Source organism: Suncus etruscus, chromosome 9 (assembly GCF_024139225.1).
Source record: "Suncus etruscus isolate mSunEtr1 chromosome 9, mSunEtr1.pri.cur, whole genome shotgun sequence".
Taxonomy (NCBI): Eukaryota; Metazoa; Chordata; class Mammalia; order Eulipotyphla; family Soricidae; genus Suncus; species Suncus etruscus.
The window spans coordinates 59,435,213-59,455,656 of NC_064856.1; the positions used below are offsets into that span (position 1 = coordinate 59,435,213).

The 20,444-nt window shown below is 42.4% G+C and overlaps 1 protein-coding gene across 1 annotated transcript in view; it reads left to right on the forward strand.

Annotated features, from left to right (window-relative positions):
• The window catches only part of SWAP70 (switching B cell complex subunit SWAP70), a 56,631-nt gene extending 39,983 nt beyond the window's left edge, over positions 1-16,648 (forward strand). The window contains exons 7-12 of the mRNA XM_049780669.1: positions 2,044-2,225; positions 7,197-7,304; positions 9,325-9,491; positions 11,986-12,184; positions 14,259-14,355; positions 15,967-16,648. Of these exons, the coding sequence (XP_049636626.1) occupies positions 2,044-2,225; positions 7,197-7,304; positions 9,325-9,491; positions 11,986-12,184; positions 14,259-14,355; positions 15,967-16,076 (863 nt within the window). The 3' untranslated portion in view covers positions 16,077-16,648. The remainder of the gene's footprint in view (positions 1-2,043; positions 2,226-7,196; positions 7,305-9,324; positions 9,492-11,985; positions 12,185-14,258; positions 14,356-15,966) is intronic.
• The last annotated feature ends 3,796 nt before the right edge of the window (positions 16,649-20,444 follow it).

The window sequence follows — 20,444 nt, forward strand, 5'->3', positions numbered from 1 at the left end:
CAGATAGCCAAGAGTACTGCCGGGTGTGGCCCTCCAAAAAACAAAACAAAACAAAAATTAGGTGCATTAGGAAAAAAGGAAAAGGGTATTAGAGAAAATAAAAGGTATTGGGAGGAAAAAAATTAAAAATATTACATAATCACCAAAATAGACTATCCTTCACACACACACACACACACACACACACACACACACACACACACACACACTATATCATCATTTAGGTCAAAGGAAGGTAGAGAACATATATATCTGCCTGTGATTAAAATATCTCAGGAGCCCTTGAGCAAGTATGGTGGGTAGGGCACTTGCCTTGCGTATGGCCAGCTTGTGTCTGATTCCCGGCACCCCATATGGTTCCCAAAGCACTGCCAGGATTGATTTCTATGTGCAAAGTCACTGGTAACACGACTGGGTAAGACCTCCCTCCTAAAAAAAAAAAAGATGGTAAGGAAATTGGGTGGGTGGAGGACGGGAACTTTGAGTCATTGGTGAAGGGATGCTAAGAATTGTGGTAGATTTGGAGATTGAATTTACAATGCCCGAAACTCTGATCCCAGATTTATAAACTATGGTTCCCAAATTAAAAAAATGAATAAAGTATACAGATAGATAAATGAAAAAAATCTCAGGAAAGGCATTTAAGAAACTGTTAGCATTAGCTGCTGGTGAATGAAAGAAAAGCCATGTGCTGAGCATTGGAAAGGGAGAAAGATTTTCCCTGATTGAAGTTGAAAAATGAGAAAATGTTAGCTGTTGAATATGAAATTTGACCCCAAAACAAAAAAAATTATATGAAAGTTAGATAATATATATAAAAGGTGTATATGTAGATAATTCAATAAATAACAACTATTCATTATTTTTGGAGAGGAATACACATGAGAGATAAAAGCAGGTAGTAAATTAAATGCCAAGAACTTTCTTTTTTTTTTGTTTTTGTTTTTGTTTTTGGGTCACACCTGGCAGCTCTCAGTGGTTACTCCTGGATCTGCACTCAGAAATTGCTCCTGGCAGGCTCAGGGGACCATATGGGATGCCAGGATTCGAACCATCATCTGTCCTGGATTGGCTGCCAGCAAGGCAAATGCCCTAATGCTGTGCTATCTCTCCTGCCCCAAATGCCAAGAAGTTTTCAGTCTTACTATTTTGGTTTTGAGGCCAAACCTGGCAGTGCTCCAGGACTACTCTTGGCTCTTTGTTTAGGCATCACTCCTGGCAGTGATGGGGCTTAAACCAGCAAAGTATGTGTTCACCTCGCACTCAGTTCATTGAGCTAAATCTCCAGCCTTCAGCTATTAATGTTTATTAATGTTTTTGCTTTTTTTTTTGAACCTCTCAATAGGTACTCAGGGGCTCTAGTGGTACTTTCTTAGATCCCCCCCCCACCCCCCACCCCCCACCCCGCTCTTTTTTTTTTTTTTTTTTTTACCACACTCAGTAGTGCTTAGGAATCACTTGTGGTGATGTACAAGTGACCATAGTGCACAAGGGACCATATGGGATGCTGAGAATTGAACCTGATTTTTCAAGTGCCCTCCCACTGTACTGTATCTCCAGCCCTCTTCCTATAATTCTTGGCCAGCTGAGGAGTGGGGATTTTATGGGAGAGCTCTGCAGTGCCAGAGGTTACTGGAGCCACCTGGGTGGTACTGAGGGGGGTGGCCCTCAGGGCCACATTTGGGAGTCTGCCAGGCTGATGTTCAGAAGGCCATATTGTGTCAAATCTAGTTCTCAGGCATATGCCAGTCACCCTAACTGCTGCATTATCTCCTGGCTTCATCAGCTTTTATGTCTTACTTTTATGTCTTATGTCTTACTCTTTTGAGAAGTATAAAGGCGTTACAATTGTTTTAATTCTTCAAAAGTGTGTAGTTCTTCTGAATGGGGTATCTGTTTAAACACAGATATGCGGACATGGAAATGGAGAGCTGAAAGACACTTTCCATAGTGGGTCTCAGCTTTCCTTCTCAGAGTGCCATTTGCATGGAAGGCTTTCGTAGTACTGAGGGGTTCTCACTTTCCCTCCTATACTCTTTATAGCCATTCATTCAACGATCCATCAGTTGAAACTGGGTAGCTCCCCACCACACAAAGAAGCTCGAAAGCGTCGGAAGGAACTCAGGAAGAAGCTGCTGGCTGAGCAGGAAGAGCTGGAACGGCAGATGAAGGAGCTGCAGGCTGCCAATGAAAACAAGCAGCAGGAGCTGGAGAGTGTGAGAAAGGTAGGACTGACTTCTGGGCCTGGAGGCCCTTACATGTAGAGCCTCCTGGCTTATGCATCTCTCCAGCCCTTTAAATAGGAGGGTCTCTGGGGCTGGATAAACACTACTTGGTTTTTGCCTGCAAAATCTTACGTTCCAGTTCATTAAGCCATCTCTCTGGATTCTGTCCTTTAAAAAAATAAATAAAATTGCTTTTTCGGTGCTGAAGCGGTGGCTCAAGCAGTAAGATGTCTGCCTTGCCTGTGCTAGCCTAGGACAGACTGCGGTTTTATCCCCCAGCATTCCATATGGTCCCCCAAGTCAGGAGTGATTTCTGAGCGCATAGCCAGAAATAATCCCTGAGCATCACCAGATGTGTCCCAAAAACCCCCCAAAAAAAAAAATTAGTGTTTTAGGGGCATGCCTGGTGGTACTTAGGCTTATTCCTGACTTTGCACTTATCCTTGCCGTGCTTAGGGGACCATATGTGGTTTGGGATCGAACTCAGATCTGCTGACTGCAAGGCAAACATGCTATCTGTTGAATTATCTCTTGGGCCCATAAAATATAATTAGTTTACGGAGAGATAGCACAGCGGTGTTTGCCTTGCAAGCAGCCAATCCAGGACCAAAGGTAGTTGGTTGGAATCCCGGTGTCCCATATGGTCCCCCCGTGCCTGCCAGGAGCTATTTCTGAGCAGACAGCCAGGAGTAACCCCTGAGCAATGCCGGGTGTGGCCCAAAAACCAAATATAGATATATATAATTTACTGGGGCTAGAATGATATAGTGAGTAGGGCATTTGTCTCCTATGTGGCTTGATTCCCCATGTAGTCTGCTGAGTACCATTAGGAGTGACCCCTGAGTGCAGAGCCAAAAGTAAACCCTGAGCATCGGTGGGTGTGGTCCCAAAACAAAACAAAACAAAACAAAAATAAAACACCCAGAAATATTCCAGAAGGTGCCTCTTTAATATATATATATATATATATATATAGTTTATGGTACTGATGAACAATATTATTGCACCACCATCACCACAACTCTCCACCACTGTCCTTTTTAATGTAAAATTTAGAAAAAAGTTTCATGGTTTGTGCATAGTGTGAGGTTCTATAGGTACCTAGATTCTTTTTATCACCCCAGACAGAATATTTCACATTCCAAAGTATTCCCTCTCATCACCCCTCTATTCAGAACCTCTTCTTCCCTATTTCTTGAAAACCATGGGTGTTCTTTGTGACTATATTTTGCCTTTTCCAAATTAGTCATATAACATAGTCATGCAGTATGTGTTAGTTACAACTGAGTTCTTTCACTTAGCATCATGCATTGTCATGGTGTTTGGGGGGGGGTGGGGCTACACCTGCTCCCTTCTCAAGGGTCACTCCCATTGGTGCTCAGGGGTCATATAGTGCCTGAGATTGAATCCAGCCTCCTGATGCCAAGCATGTGCTCCAACCTATTTCTAGACTTCTAATAATTCTTATTTATTTATTTATTTGTTTATATTTTGATTTTTGAATCACACCCAGCAGTGTTTAAGGCTTATTCTGGCGTTGCACTCAGGGATTACAGCTTGTGGGCACAGGGAACCATTATTTGCCAAGAATTAAACCCCAGATTGGACACATGCAAGGCAGACTCCCTTTCTGCTGTATTATTGCTCCATTCCTTCTAATTCTTTTTAAACCCTGACTTTCAAGAGTATTGGTGTCCTGTTCTCCATTCTGTGAATGCTGGCAGAGGTGGCAAGATTAGGGCCCCTTAGATAGCTTCCCTTTTATCTAGTTTTATAAAATTAAGTCTTCAGCTGGTTGGGATGTGGTGATAATGTATTAGAAAATCATTACAGATATTTTTTACCTTAAAGTATATTTTTGAATTGAATCACCATGAGATACATAGTTACAAAGTTGTTCATGTTTGAGTTTTCATTTATATATTGTCTAATACCACTTCCTTCACCATTTCCTGCTACCAATGTCCCCAGTTCATCTCCCTTTCCCTTACTTTCTTCCTGCTTGTTCTCGTTCTCTCTCTCTCTCTCTCTCTCTCTCTCTCTCTCTCTCTCTCTCTCTCTCTCTCTCTCTCTCTCTCCTTACTCTCTCTCTTCCTTTTTTTATTTCCTTTTAGACACTGTGGTTTGCAGTGTTCTTGAAGGGTTATCATACATAAAACTTTACTTCCTTTCAGCACCCAGTTTTCTTGTTCAGAGCCATCATTTCCAGCTATCATTGTCATGGTCCCTTCTCTAACATAATTACACTCCCCCATTCTTTGTGGCAAGCTATGATGGACCAGTCCTCCTGGTCCTCATCTCTATTGTTACCATACTACCTTTTTATTTAATATCCCACAAGTGAGTGTAATCATTTTATGACTATCCCTTTTCTCTGACTTACTTCACTCACATAATACTCTCTATATCCATCCACATAAAAGCAAATTTTGTGACTTCATTTTTCATTACAGCTATGTAGTATTCCATTCATTAAAAGATCTGTAATTAGCTGCCGGAGAGATAGCATGGAGGTAAGGCATTTGCCTTGCATGCAGAAGGACAGTGGTTCGAATCCCGGCATTCCATATGGTCCCTCGAGCCTGCCAGGAGCGATTTCTGAGCTTAGAGCCAGGAGTAACCCATGCCAGCTGCTAGGTGTGACCCCAAAACAAAAACAAAACAAACAAAAAGATCTGTAATTAAATCTGTAAGTAGAAATAAGATTTTACTGGACCTTAGAAAATAGTTTAAAAGGTTGCAGTGCCTATGAAAGCCCAGGTCCAATCCCCAGCACTGCATGGTTCCCTAGTATTACCAGAAGTAATTTCTGAGCATCCCAAGTAATGCCAGTATGGCCTGAAAGCCCTCCAAAATAACAAAATGAAATATTGAGATGGGAGTAAATCCATGGATCAGAGAGGATAGTTAGGGCAGTGAAAGTGATTTATGATCTATAATCTAACTTCCATGATCTATAATTTAACTGCTTTGTCTATGATATGATCTATGATATAACTTTTTGTTTGTTTGTTTTTGGGCCACACCTGGTGACGTTCAGGGGTTACTCCTGGTTATGCACTCAGAAATTGCTTCTGGCCTGGGGACCATATGGGATGCCAGGAGATCGAACTGCAGTCTATCCTAGGCTAGTGTGCACAAGGCAAGATGCCTTACCACTTGCACCACCGCTCCAGCCCAATAATATAACTTTTACAGTATGTAGAATACTGATGGACCATAAAGTATACTGTACTTTGAGAATTATAATTCTCAGTTTAGATTAAGCAATTTTAACAATGTCCCACTCTGGAGGGGATGTTGCTACTGGGGGGTGGTATATGGAAAACTTCCTCTTCATTGTTAAAACTAAAACTTTCTTAAAAAATTAAGTTTAGGGGCCAGAGTGATAGGGCATTTGCCTTGCATGTAGCCGAGCCGGGACAGACCTGGTTTCAATCCTAGGCATCCCATATAGTCTTCCCAGCCTGCCAGGAGTGATTTCTGAGTGCAGAGGCAGGAGTAGCGCCTGAGCGCTGCTGGGTGTGGCCCCAAAACTCCCAAAAATAAAATAAATAAAATAAAAAATAACCAAGTCTAACAGAAAGGAAAATACAAAGATAAAAAAATTCTTTGTAGGGGCTGGAGAAATAGTGCAGTGGTAGGGCATTTACCTTGCACGCAGCTGACCCAGGACAAACCTTGGTTCAATCCCCAGTGACCCATATTGTCCCCCAAGCCAGGAGCGAGTTCTGAGTGCATAGCCAGGAGTAACCCCTGAGCATCACTGGTGACCCCCCCACAAAAATAATAAAAAAATAAAATTCTTTGTAACATGGTGGCCCTTTATTTTGAAAACATAATTTTAATTCTTCACATCCCTTGGATTTATTAGGTATTATCTATCTAAAAAATCATTTAAAGTTTTTGTCTTGTTATTTTATCTAAATTTCGCAACAGTCAAACTGGTGAAATGTATTTATCTAAAAAAACAGTTAAGTCTTGCAAACTTTTTAAGCAAACCCTTTAAAGAAATGTGCTCATTTATGGGATTGGATAGTCAGTACAGTAGGAAAGAGGCTTTCCTTGTACACAGACAAACCAATCAACCCCAGCATCACATCTTTGGTGGCCTGAGAGCTGCCAGGATTGATCCCTGAGCACAGAATCAGAAGGAAGTCTTGTGCATAGGTAGATATGACCCCAACTACACCCACATCTATTAACTTATTAAAAATGACCATAACTATTTGTTCTTCCTGATTAGATAAATTTTGTCAAATTTTATAAAGTTGCAAAAATACATGGCCAAATCCTGTAAGCCTCCCCTTATTTTCTTGCATCCAGATGTCCACTCTCCCCCCATAAGAATTGTTTTTAGATTTGATCTTCATCACTGTAGTTTTTGTTTGTTTCTAATATTTTTTTGTGTGAGGTGACCAAACCCAGATGTGATCAGGGCTTACTCCTGGCTCTGTGCTCAGGTCTGGCTCCTGGTGGGCTTTGGGGATTATGTAGGATGCCGAGGATTGAATCCAGGTTGGATGTATGTAAGTTAAGTTACCTACCCACTCTTATTATTGCTCTGACCCCTTCACCAGTTATTGTTTTGTTGGGGAAAGTGTTCGGAGTTCCCAAGCCATCATGTCAGAAGTAATGTTTTTAATAAAGTTTTATTTTTATTTATTTTATTTTTAGGCCACACTCAGTGTCTTTCAGGGATTTCTCCTGGTTCTGCACTCAGAAATTGCTCCTGGCAGGCTCAGGGGACCATATGGAATACCGGGAATCAAACCTGGGTGGATTGCATGCAAGGCAAATGCCCTATCACTGTGCTATTTCTCCAGCTGCTCATAAAAGTTTTAAAGACTAATGTGTGAAATGATTAAACTATACAGCAAGAATTCATAAATTAATCTGGAACCTTTACCTTGCTACCAATTTCTAACAAACACTTCTTGTTTTTTTCTTGATGTGTTCTTGATTGGGTAGAAACTGGAAGAAGCAGCATCTCGTGCAGCAGAAGAAGAAAAGAAACGTCTTCAGACTCAAGTGGAACTGCAGGCCCGGTTCAGCTCAGAGCTGGAGCGGGAGAAGCTTGTGAGTACCATCAGGTTGGGGGTGGGGTGGATAAGGATGATGATTAGAATATTATATATCCTGGTTTTCCAAGGACATGCTGTGCCTTCCTGGTGTAATTATTAAGAGCATCATTTTTCCTTCTCAAATAGATAGTTTGAAAAATGTAAGCATAGGCTCCATGCCATTGCTCTATCATGATGAATAAAGGATGGGTTCTGAAATCATGTGGTTTCATTAGGAATTCTGCTCTGATTTGTTAAGGTTCTCATTGTCAGGAGACCGGTAGTGCAGTTTCTTTAGGCTGGCTAATTGGGATGTAAGACTTCTCATTTTGAGTTGTAATATGTGGGAGAGTACGATGCCCAGTGCCTCCAAACAGATGCCCTTAATATTTCCTTTAGTAACTTGCTTGCTTGGAGTTGACATGGGAGTATTCATGTTATCAAAGAAAAGAGGCAGGAAGGGGTGATGTAAAGTGAGTGGCTCTCTCTCAGGTCTTCCTCTTCCCTTCTTCGGAGCACTTGTTTCTTGTTCTCTAAATTAAGGGGCTGTCATAGACTTCCTTATGACTCTTAAGTCAAGTGAGCCAGTGCATGGGAAAAGAATATTTTATAAATTGCAGAAGCACATGCCTAGGCCTCTGTGTAGACTACTTTAAGGCTATCTTGGTCTTAATTTTTAGGTAGAGATTCAAAACTCTTTAACTCAGAAGGGGCAAACCATAAATTTGTTAGGATACTATTTTAACTTGCTTGAGTTCCTGCATGACTGGGAAAGCCTGAGGGAGGGAGAAAAAAGGGGGTGCTAGATAGCAGGAGAATAGCTGAAGATCAACTTTTATTTTAATCCTTTGGTACTCTCACTGGTCAAAGTCATTCTTTTAAGAGAAGACTATTGTTAAAAGAGGCTCTAGCTTTAAGGCAGAAAACTATTAAAACTTAAACTGGGGGCCGGAGAGATATCATGGAGGTAGGGTGTTTGCTTTGCATGCAGAAAGACTGTGATTTGAATCCCGGCATCCCATATGGTTCCCTGAGCCTGCCAGGGGGCGATTTCTGAGTGTAGAGCCAGTAGTAACCCCTGAGTGCTGCCGGGTATGACCCAGAAACAACAAAAAAACAAAAACAAAAACTAGGGGCTGGAGAGATAGCCTGGAGGTAAGGCATTTGCCTTTCACGCAGAAGGACGGTGGTTCAAAATCCCCCCATAAGGTCCCTTGTGCCTGCCAGGAGTGATTTCTGAGCATAGAGCCAGGAGTAACCCCTGAGTGCTGCCGGGTGTGACCCAAAAACAAAAACAAAAAAAAAAAAAAAAAAAAAAAAGCTTAAACTGGGATACTCTTTTTGGTGCATACATAGTGGTGCTGAGGTGATACGCCTACTTCTGTGCTTAGGGATCTCTCGCAGGGATTGGAATTTCTGTTTGCAAAGTGTGTGCTCTCTCTGGAGATCCCTTCTCTCCAGCACTGGCCTAAGTGGGTTGTCATCCTGGGGGTTTTACCTCAGCGTACTGCTCTATCTCTCTGTCCCTCTTCTTTAATTTTTAAAAATTTAATTTTTTTGTTTTTTTGGGTCACATCTGGCAGCGCTCAGGGGTTCCTCCTGGCTCTACGCTCAGAAATCGCTCCTGGCAGGCTTGGGGGACCATATGGGATGCCAGGATTCAAACCACCATCCTTCTGCATCTAAGGCAAATGTCTTACCGCTGTGCTATCTCTTCGGTCCAAAAATTTTAAAAAAATTTAAAATTCTGCCCCTAATTTTAATTTTTAGATTGTAGCGTAGAAGGGAGATAGACCAGGACTGAAAAACAGCACTTGAGTTGTAGTTTGTGTCCCTGGGGTATTGGAGTATGGTCTTGATGTTGGGGCTAGCTATAGTACTTTGATTTCCTCCATCCTCAGTGAAGGGCTGAAGGGCCCAGCCTGCATACTGAGAGGCTGCTTTTGCAAAGACAGTCTTCAAGGACAATGTTGGAGAGGAGGCCTCTTCCTGAGGGCAAAGTCACCCACCTATAAACATGGACCTTTTCCCTCCAGATCAGACAACAGATGGAAGAACAGGTGGCCCAGAAGTCCTCTGAACTGGAGCAGTATTTGCAGCGAGTACGGGAGCTGGAAGACATGTACCTTCAGCTGCAGGAAGCTCTTGAGGATGAGAAGCAGGCGCGGCAAGATGAGGAGACAGTGCGGAGGCTGCAAGCCAGGTGCCAGATCACTCTTACACTGCTGTCCTGTACTTCAAAGGGCGCGGGTGCTTTCTGGGAATGACTAGCACTATGGGAGAGGGGCAGCATCTCACCAGCTGGAAGAGACCTGGGAGACAGGACTGGTTGGTCACTTTTCACTCTGGACCAGTGGAAGACTCGCTTCTGAGGCTACCGGACCCTCTCAGTAGAGAAGTCTCGTGGCACTGTTAGTTTTTTTTTGTTTTGTTTTGTTTTTGGGCCACACCTGGCGGTGCTCAGGGGTTACTCCTGGCTGTCTGCTCAGAAATAGCTCCTGGCAGGCAAGGGGGACCATATGGGACACCGGGATTCGAACCAACCACCTTAGGTCCTGGATCGGCTGCTTGCAAGGCAAACACCACTGTGCTATCTCTCCGGGCCCCGGCACTGTTAGTTTTTTTTCTAGACTGTCCAGAGATCCAGAATTTATTCTGGGGAGAACCTGTTCTTTTCATTCAGCAGGTGCCTGGCTGGCTTAAGGGGGCTTGTCTATTTGGAACTATGGTTGTATGTGGCGCCAGGGGCCTGTTTCAAGCCTGAGGTATAGCCATTTGTGGGGGACAAGAAAGAAATTGTACTTTCCATTTAGTCATTTAATAGTTCGTGATATATATAAATAATTCTTTTAAAAAATGTTTTTTTATTTTTTTGTTTTTGAGCCACATTTGGTGGTGTTCAAGGGTTACTCCTAGCTCTGCACTCAGAAATTACTCCTGGCAGGCTCAGGGGACCATATGAGATGCCGGGAATTGAACTCAGGTCTGTTCTGGGTTGATTGCATGCAAGGCAAACATCCTACAGCTGTGCTATCTTTCTGGCCCCTATAAATAATTCTTATTTGAAATCCTAGTCTTAAAATTTTCTGAAACCTAGATTAAAAAAAACAACTATGGCTACTTATAATAATTGATTTAGTATGATTTAAGGTTTTCCTTCCCTGTGATAACTGCCAAAACCTCCTGGGGAGATGGTTCAAAGGACATGAGTGTATGAGTCCTGGGTTTGATCCGGATAGTGCATGGTCCTCTAATCACATTCAGGTGTAATATCCTTTGGACAGCCTAATGTATGTAAAGTATCCAGAGCAAAAGAAGTCATAGTCCTACTGTGGTCATACAAGCTGATGTTTATTCGTGGCTCCTACATGGTTCTAAGTACTATGGTCGATTCTGCTGATGGGATCATTTTAATTACTTCTTTCTAAATGAGGAAAGTGAGGCAGGGGACTCAGTCTTTGGTCAGGAGAGCTATTGTTGTTGTAAGCTAACAAACCAGAGAAACCAAATTGAGTGAGCTGAAGCAATAACAAAATTTCTTGAAAGAGTGCTAAGTTGTTTACAGACCTAGAATGCAGACAGAAACTAAGGAAGTTCACCACAAATGAAGGGAAAGGTCCAGTGGAAATGCTACTCACCCTGCATCACTTGTAACTCCATTTTTGTCATTATAAGACACTGAGTATTGTCACCAGCAAGATAATTCCCCATCCCTTTCTGATACTTTGTGTTAGTTGCTTCATAGCCAAGGTTGTTGGAGGTGGGTGTGTTTCTGCTCAGATGAACTGCTCTATGGACTTGATGGCCAAGGGGAAGAGGGCTCTGGCTTCTGTGACAGGAAACAGGTCCTGTCTGCCACCAAGATGCCGACTCTGATAGGCATCCCAGACTCATAGGGAGTTCAGGTGCTGAGCAGCCTAAATACTGGCAAATACCCACCCCTTCCCAGTCTCCTACACATATATTCACTACTTAGATGAAATGGGCCTTTCTGTTCATCAGCCCCAAATCATGAAAAGCAAGAGGTTCATTGTGAAGTTTATTGAGAAAATACACTTAAGCATTTGGGGGTCTAATTGATGGCACACTAAACCCCTATAAATGTCATTTTACTTTTTTTTTTTTTTTCAAAAAAAAAGGGGGGGGTAAATTAAAGCTTGGAGCAGGTCACTTGGATTACATTAACAGCTAGTGAGTTATGGGTCATTGTGATGCCTATGAAAAGAGGGGTATGAGATAGGGGAGCAGATGGCCTTAGATATCCTTCTCTGCTAAAAAACTTAGCTACTTAAACTATGGGCTGCTGATGGGGCGGGGGGGGGGATGTTGTCAAGATTCTTAGAAAGTTGTATTAAAATATTTTATAAATTTGGGGCCAGAGAGATAGCATGGAGGTAAGGCCTTGCATGCAGAAGGACGGTGGTTCAAATCCCGACATCCCACATGGTCCCCCAAGCCTACCAGGAGCGATTTCTGAGTAGAGCCAGGAGTAACCCCTGAGCGCTGCTGGGTGTGACCCAAAAACAAACAAACAAAAATTATAAATTAGTATCAACCAGTGCTTTATTTGCATACCCATTTCATACATGTACATACCTGGGTTATGTTAAAATACGAAAGGGATTCATGAGTGGAGAAAGTTGAAGATGCAGGGTTTGAGCAGGCAGGCAGAGCCTGATCACCAAGTGCATTTGCAGGCTGCTGGAGGAGGAGTCTGCCAAGAGGGCTGAGCTGGAGAAGTGGCACTTGGAGCAGCAACAGGCCATTCAGAACACAGAGGCCGAGAAGCAGGAGCTGGAGAATGAGCGCATCCGCAAAGAGCAGGCCCTGCAGGAAGCCATGGCACAGCTGCGGCAGCTGGAGCTCGAGCGCCAGGAGGCGCTGGAGCAGTATGAGGTTAGTGAGGCGCAGGCACATCCAGCCTGTAAAAACAGTGAATATACATAGTAATATTTGTTTCTTTGTAAACCTCTAGAGTAAGAATTTGACTTATGCTGGAAGAAATAAGAAATAAGGGTTGTTTGGGCCACAAGCTGGGCAAGTTTAGGGCTTACTCCTGGAGGGTCTTAGAGCACACCAAGTGCCTAATCCCTTTGTTATCTTCTTAAGAAAGATTTGTAGACAATGAGGTCAGAGCCAGGAACTAACATGGTTGTGGGACCAGAGAAAGTTCGGAATAAGTAGTTATAACAGTAACAAAGGATCAACCAAGGGATAAGGAGAACCAGAGACCCCTGGAATGATTGAGACAGGAAGCAGCAACTGCCTCTAGGAGGAGGCAGAGCTCCAAGGAAAGGGCGACCTCTGGAAGAGGGTCCCCTTGCTCTGCACCCTTTAGCCTTTCTCCTGTGATTCTTTCCTTGGTGAGAGCTTGATTTCAACTTCCTGATTGGCAGAAAAGCTTATCAAGGTGTTTTTTATTCAGCAGAACTATTAGGCAGCTGTCCCCTTGGGCTCTACCCATAAGTGATTATCCACGAAATTTGAGCCCTACAGGAACTACTCAAAGGGGACAACAGACCTGGAAGCAAAGCCACTTCCTCCCCAAGTGGTTACTGAAGAGAAGGTCCCAGCCTATGAGGGAGAGTCATCCTAGGGTGACAGGAAGGGTAGTGGGGAGTGGGTTTAGAGCCTGAAGGCTGAAACCGGTACATAAAGGTCTTTTACAGTTTAACTGTAGTCATGTCATTTAGGTCTTCTCTGTGACCTCAGGTAAATTACTCTACCTCTCTGAATCCTGGTTTCCACTTTGCTTCTCACTTCTGAGAATGTCTGTCAAGATATAATGAACTAATCCACAATATCAAAGTATTTTATAACACTGATTTTACCAAGTTGTTCATAGTACAGTCGTTTTAAGCAGTGAGAATTCAAAAACCAAACCTATTACCAGTGTGACCTTTCCTTCACCAGTGTCCCCAGTTTCTCACCCATCACGATAGTCTGCCTTTTTGTAGGTATAAATTTATTTCATTATTTTTTGATTTAGTTAAATTATTTATTTAAAAAGCAAAAGCATATTAAATTCTTATATGAATAAAGAAGAGCTGTGACAAAAATTTGAAGTAGGGGGAGATGGCTAAATCTCCTCAGAAAAACCATGCATATGGTCACCAACAGCATTTTTTTAAAAATAATTTTTATTTTGACATAAATTTACTTCTTATTGTTTGCTACAACACAAAGGCAAATGAAAGTATCAATCCTTAGATCAACAGGGATAATTTGAAAAAAAAAACTGATATTTCTCTGTGGTGTTACTAAAGTCAGTATTTTAAGGGTTTACTAGACTGAGGTTGGTGCTAGTTGAGCTTTCTGTTTTATTATTTAGTAGATTACTAACTTTCCTGTCGTAACACTATACATTTAAAAAAAATTTTTTTTTATTTCCAATGAGATCATTAATGTCAGAAGGTTAAGTAAGCTTTTGTTACTAGCTGACCATTCTGTTACTTAATAGTTTCTGAACATTAAGGATTTTTTTTGGGGGGGGGGCGCACACCTGATGGTGTTCAGATTACTCCTGGCTCTGCTTTTTGAAATCACTCCTGGCAGGCTTGGCAGGTCCAATGGCGATTGAACCCTGGTTGGCTGCATGCAAGGCAAGCGCCCTACACACTTTGCTATCGCTCCAGATCTGCCATTGTTTTCTTTTGGAGCCAGGTGGAAGAACTGGGATATTTTTCTGCCAGGAAGATGGTGGCTGTGGGCTGGGTTGCTGGATTTCTTCTGGAGGCAGGGTGAGTTTGGGGAAGGGCTCAGCCCAACCCCATTCTGAAAATAGTCCCAGTTTTGAACCCTGTAGTCCCTTTCCATCTGAGATGATTCATTTGCTCATATTATTTGGGTTTAGTCATAAATGGGGCTGATTGTGTCAGAGGATATAGGATGTGACACTGGAGCCCACTTACTGTTATTTAGCTCTTCCATTACTTGTGTGTTTTATAGTTATTTCTCCTTTTTGTTGCAGGGTGTTAAAAAGAAGCTAGAGATGGCAACTAGTAAAACTAAGAGCTGGAAAGACAAAGTTGCCCAGCATGAAGGATTAATTCGATTGATAGAACCAGGTAACATATTCTCTAACTAATTGCATAATTATGTACTTATTCAATTACCGTATTTGCCAGCATATAAGATGACCCTTCAACCCATGAAAAACTTCCTAAAAGTCTTAAAAGTAAGTTACTTCTTAAAAGTAAGAGGGGTGCTTGTCCCTGAAGCTGGAACAAGTTTCAGCATGATGTATACCAGCATATAATATGACTCCCGACTTTTAGGAAGTTTTTCATGGGTTGAAGAGTCATCTTATACACCGGCAAATACAGTAATCTTTGTTTTTAGTTTGGTATTTGAATTGTGTGTGTGAAGACAAAACTATTTAAGACAGATTTTTCTTGAACAATGGATAAGAAAGCCTAGTTTAATTAATCTTTATATTTTTCTTCTATTTGCTTTGACGGACTATTCTTCAAAGAAGAAATTACATTGAAAAATAACTATTTTGTTTGTGAAGAACTGATGATTTAAATGGAAGAATATAGGCACATGTGTTCCTTGGACCCATGAATATGGTCCCCACATGAATCTCCCTTCTTGAGATCTTCTTTTATTGCTAGGCTGTGTATCAGGGCTCTCTCCACCTTTGGAAAAGCCAAATTGAAAATCTTACTCTCTCCCTTTCTTATCCTCTCTCCTTCCTTAGTACCTTCCAATAAAGCCTGTTTGGTGTTTTTTTTTTTTTTTGGGGGGGGGGGAGCTGTAGGGGGACACCCGGCAGTGCTCAGGGATTACTTCTGTTTATTTTGTTTTTGTTTTTGTTTTTGGGCCACACCCATTTGACGCTCAGGGGTACTCTTGGCTATGCACTCAGAAATCGCCCCTGGCTTGGGGGGACCATATGGGATGCTGGGGGATCGAACCGCGGTCCTTCCTTGGCTAGCGCTTGCAAGGTAGACACCTTACCTCTAGCGCCACCTTTCCAGCCCCAAACTTCTGGTTCTTCAAGTGATTTGAACTCTTGGCAAACTTAGGGGATCATATAGGATGCTGGGGATCAAACCAGGGTTTATCCTGGGTTGGCCATGTGAAAGGCCCTACTGCTGAGCTACCACTCCGGTCCCAAAGCCTGTTGTTGTTATTTTAATTAAAGGAAGAATATAATAATTCTTTTGTTGTTGTTGTTGTTGGATTTTGGGCCACACCCGGTGATGCTCAGGGGTTATTCCTGGCTATGTGCTCAGAAATTGCACCTGGCTTTGGGGGACCATATGGGATGCCAGGAATCAAACCAAGGTCCATCCTGGATCAGCTGTGTGCAAGGCAAATGCCCTTCTGCTGCGCTATTGCCTCGGCCCGAAACATAATAATTCTTTATTATATTTTATTTATTTTTTTGTGGAGAATGTGGGCAATGATTTAAATATAATAATTCTTTTTTTTGGGGGGGGTTGGGTTTTTTTGGGGGGGGTTGGGTTTTTTGGGGGGGGGGTCACACCTGGCAGTGCTCAGGGGTTACTCCTGGCTCTAGGTTCAGAAATCACCCCTGGCAGGCACAAGGGACCATATGGGATGCCGGGATTTGAACCACCGTCCTTTTGCATGAAAGACAAATGCCTCACCTCCATGCTATCTCTCCGGCCCTAAATATAATAATTCTTATACTTATGTCTGTCTCTTAGGTTCAAAAAACTCCTACCTGGTCACTAACTGGGGCCCTGCAGCTTTCACGGAGGCAGAACTTGAAGAGAGAGAGAAAACCTGGAAAGAGCAGAAGTCAGTCACTGAGTGACGGGCAGCACAAACCTCACCTGGCATGTAAATCCTGAGTGGAACTGGAGACTTTATGCTAAAGACAAAAGAGCTGGCTTTGATTCTTCTAACTTTTTTCTTACTTGTCTTCAGACCAGTTGGACCAGTATCCTAAGAAAGCCTTCAATTAAGGGTTTATCAGCAAGGAAAACAGTTGACATTGTCAAGCCCTTTACCCTTTCTTTGAAAATGTCTGCTTTTGGAAATTCCTTTTTAGCTCTCTGGGGATAAGGCAGTGTACACACCTCGTGCCATCATCTGTTATCAGGACTGGAGGGTCGCAGGGCAGAGTTCAGGACCACTGGATATTCAGGGTCTCTGTCTTCTTCTCCAAGTACATGTTTCTGAACTAGCCCGTCCACCTGCCATCCTGTACCAGTCAGTGGCCATGCCTTTTACCATTGCTCCATAAGATATGTGTAGGCACATTAACCTGTCTCACCCTCAGAGGGTAAAGGCCTTGTTATCTCTGCAGATTTCTGTGTACTACAATATGCTACTGATTGATGTTCTGGCTACAGTAGGAAGCAAAATAAATAAAATAAAATCGGTTTCACATGCTTTGACTACAATTGATACCCATGAATCAGAGCAACAGAACTAAACTTAATAAATTTCATTTGGAATAATATTTTGATAATAACTGAATTTCTTCTAATATTTAAAATGGTTTCAGTGTCAAATTAATGGTAGGCCCTTTATTTCACTTTTGTAGTTACTGTATAAAGGGATGTCAGGAGTGTGTGAATGCTTATTAGGCCTTTTTTAAAATAAATCAGGATATGATCATTTATGAGAATTATATGTGAAAAAAATTTTAAAATGTGTTTATGTGATGTGCCATGTTGGGAGGGAACAAATATTTATAATTTTTAAACATTCTTATCTGAAAATTGTACAATGTAATTTGATGAAATTTCTTAAAATTTTTGCTAATTTTCTAAGATATATTAAAATGTTTTGTATGTTTTTTTTTAGTAAAACGGACTCAGTAAGAATAAAAGATGTCATAAAAACATAAGCTTTATTTATTTTTTTTCTCTTTTCTTTTTGTCTAAGGAGAGAGAAAGGAAAAGGGAGGAGGGAGAATGGGAGAGAAAGAGGGAGAGGGGGGAAGGGAGAGAGCTAGAGGAAGGAGGGAAGAAAAAGGAAAGAGGGAAGAGAGGGGGAAAGAAAGCAAGAGGGGGGCCAGAGAGATAGCACAGCGGTAAGGCTTTTGCCTTAGAAGCAGAAGGACGGTGGTTCGAATCCCAGCATTCCATATGGTTCCCCCCCACTCCCCCAGACTGCCAGGAGCGATTTCTGAGTATAGAGCCAGGAGTAACTCCTGAGCACTGCCAGGTGTGACCCAAACCCCCCCCCCCAAAAAAAAAAAAAAGAAAGGAAGTGGGGAGAGAGGGCTCGATAGAGGGAGAGAGGCAGGGAGTAGAAAGAATGGAGGAGGGACAGGGAAGAGAGGGAGAGAAAAGAGGAAGAAGGAAAAGAGGGAGGAAGACATAGTGAGAGAGGGAAAGAGATAGGTGTGAGCCTTATTTATTACAATTTAACTTTTTTTTGTTTTGTTTTTTCTTTGTTTTGTTTTTGCTTTTGGGTCACACCCAGCAGCACTCAGAAATTGCTTCTGGCAGGCTCGGGGGACCATATGGGATGCCAGGATTCGAACCACTGTCTTGCATGCAAGGCAAATGCCTTACCTCCATGCTATATCTCCGGCCCCAAAATTTAACATTTTTATAGCTTATATATAAACTACTAATCAAGGGCCCGGAGAGATAGCACAGCGCCGTTTGCCTTGCAAGCAGCCGATCCAGGACCAAAGGTGGTTGGTTCGAATCCCGGTGTCCCATATGGTCCCCCGTGCCTGCCAGGAGCTATTTCTGAGCAGACAGCCAGGAGTGACCCCTGAGCACCGCCGGGAGTGGCCCAAAAACAAAAAACAAAAAACAAACAAACAAAAAAAAAACCCCACTAATAAACTACTAATCAAAAGTATACAGCCCATCCATTTGCCTCACCCAATAACCTCCCTTCCTCCACTTCCAGCAGCCACATATCTATGAGTTGTATCTATGTTCTGTGAACTTGAGCTTAAAAATATTATATATGTATATGCATATATAAACATGTAATCACAAAAGACATATATATGGTGTTTGTCTTTCTGTGACTTACTCCATTTATTATGTCCACCACTTAATTGGCATGCAAAGTAACACCTGAGATCATAATGTTGCAAATGAAAGATTTCATTTTTGGGGGCAACTGAGTATTACATATGTATATATTCATTTATTCATCCATTAGCACTTAGATTTGTAGCATATTTTGGTTTGTAATATAGCAAGCATTTAGATGCTTTTTTTTTCTTGTTTTGTCTTGGGAGTCACATTTAAGTCAGGGCTTAATCCTGACTGTTCATGGATCACTCCTGGCGGTATTTGAAGGGCTGTATGTGATACTGATAATTGAGCAGAGGTGTATGACGCAAGTCTAATATCTTGCATTGTGAAATCAAGCCTCTGTAATTTACCAGCTTTACCCATGTTGTTTTAATATAAAATATAAATTCCTAGTGTTCTAGGGTGAGGCCTTTCTTGGCACAGGACCTTTACCCCTTCCGCCAATGGCTCTGAAGAAGGGTAATAGCGGCGAAATAATTCCACAGGCAGTCTTCAAGTTGCGGAAGTCGGCCAGCTTTATTTCACGGCCCTATCTACCATGTGCTTTTCCTCACATGGCTTCTATGCTCAACTTATTCCAGGATTCCTCTTCTAAGCTGCTTCTCTTCTGGCTCTCTGCCTCTTTTTCAACTGCTCTCCATGCTTCTTCCTTGCTGCTCTTCCTCTCTTTCCCCCAGGCAGCACCTTTTATTCTTTATTCCAAACCACAGACCCCTCCCAGTTGTGGGTGGGTCTGACCATCCAGGTAATATTAACATAGGACATTGGGAGAGGGGTAGCCTCACACCCATACCTTTTTGAGTGGTGCTCTTCTGTTTTTCAGATTTAATAACTCAAGTGAAATTGATGTATTATAAGTTCTATTTTAAATTGTGTGTGTGTGTGTGTGTGTGTGTGTGTGTGTGTGTGTGATGCTAGGGGTCAAGCTAAGTCCATATATTTGCAAAGCATAAATTCTTCCACTGAGCTACATCTGAGTACCTTTTTGAAAAAAATTTTAAAGGGACCTCCATACCGCTCTCCAAGTGCCTACACCAATTGCTATTCCCACCAAGAGTTTCCAAGAGATTTCCCTTTTCTCTGGATCCTTGCTGATGTGTATTTCTTGTCTTTTTGGTACATATTTCTTGTCTTTTAGTAGGTCTGATGTGACCTCATTATGGTTTTGATTTGCATTTCTCTGATGCTTATTGAGATAGGATATCTTTTCATATACTGTATTTTCTGGCGTATAAGACGACTTTTGAAACAAAAAAAAAAAGTCAACCAAAAATCGGGGGTCGTCTTATATGCCGAGTATATCCCGAAAAATGTTTCAATATGCCTCTAAACGAAAATTGTCTGAATATTGCCACAAAACGAATTTTCCAACTCGATCCTGCACCAATCACTGCAAGGCTGCTCGGACCGCCTCTCTCACTCAGCCAATCCAAGCAGGCTTTTTATGCATGCAAATTAGATACTGTTTTGCACCAATCACTGCAAGGCTGCTCGGGCTGCCTCTCTAACTCAGCCAATCCAAGCAGGCTTTTTATGCATGCAAATTAGACAATGTTCTGGACCCGAATCTACACTTGTCAAAAGCCTGCTCAGATTGGCCAGAGTCAGAGAGGAAGTCTATGACAGTATAAGCTTTGAACCTTTGCTTATTGTGATTGGCTCACTGTGGTACATACAGTTGCAGCACAGGAACGTTCCGTCTGACACAGCGAATATAGGCCTAACCCTATGTTTTAACTGCAAAATTAAGGGGGTCGTCTTATATGCCGGAAAATATGGTACGTATCTGTTGGCTTACTGTGTGTTTTGAAAATTACCTATTGGGGGTTCCGGAGAGATGGCACAGCTTGCCTTGCAAGCAGCCGATCCAGGACCAAAGGTGGTTGGTTCGAATCCCTGTGTCCCATATCGTCCCCCGTGCCTGCCAGGAGCTATTTCTGAGCAGACAGCCAGGAGTAACCCCTGAGCACCGCCGGGTGTGACCCAAAAACTGGAAAAAAAATTACCTATTGGGGCCAGTGAGGTGGCACTAGAGGTAAGGTGTCTGCCTTGCAAGCACTAGCCAAGGAAGGACCGCGGTTAGATCCCCCGGGGTCCCATATGGTCCCCCCAACCCCTGAGCATCAAATGGGTGTGGCCCCCCAAAAAAGACAAAAAAAAAAAAAGAA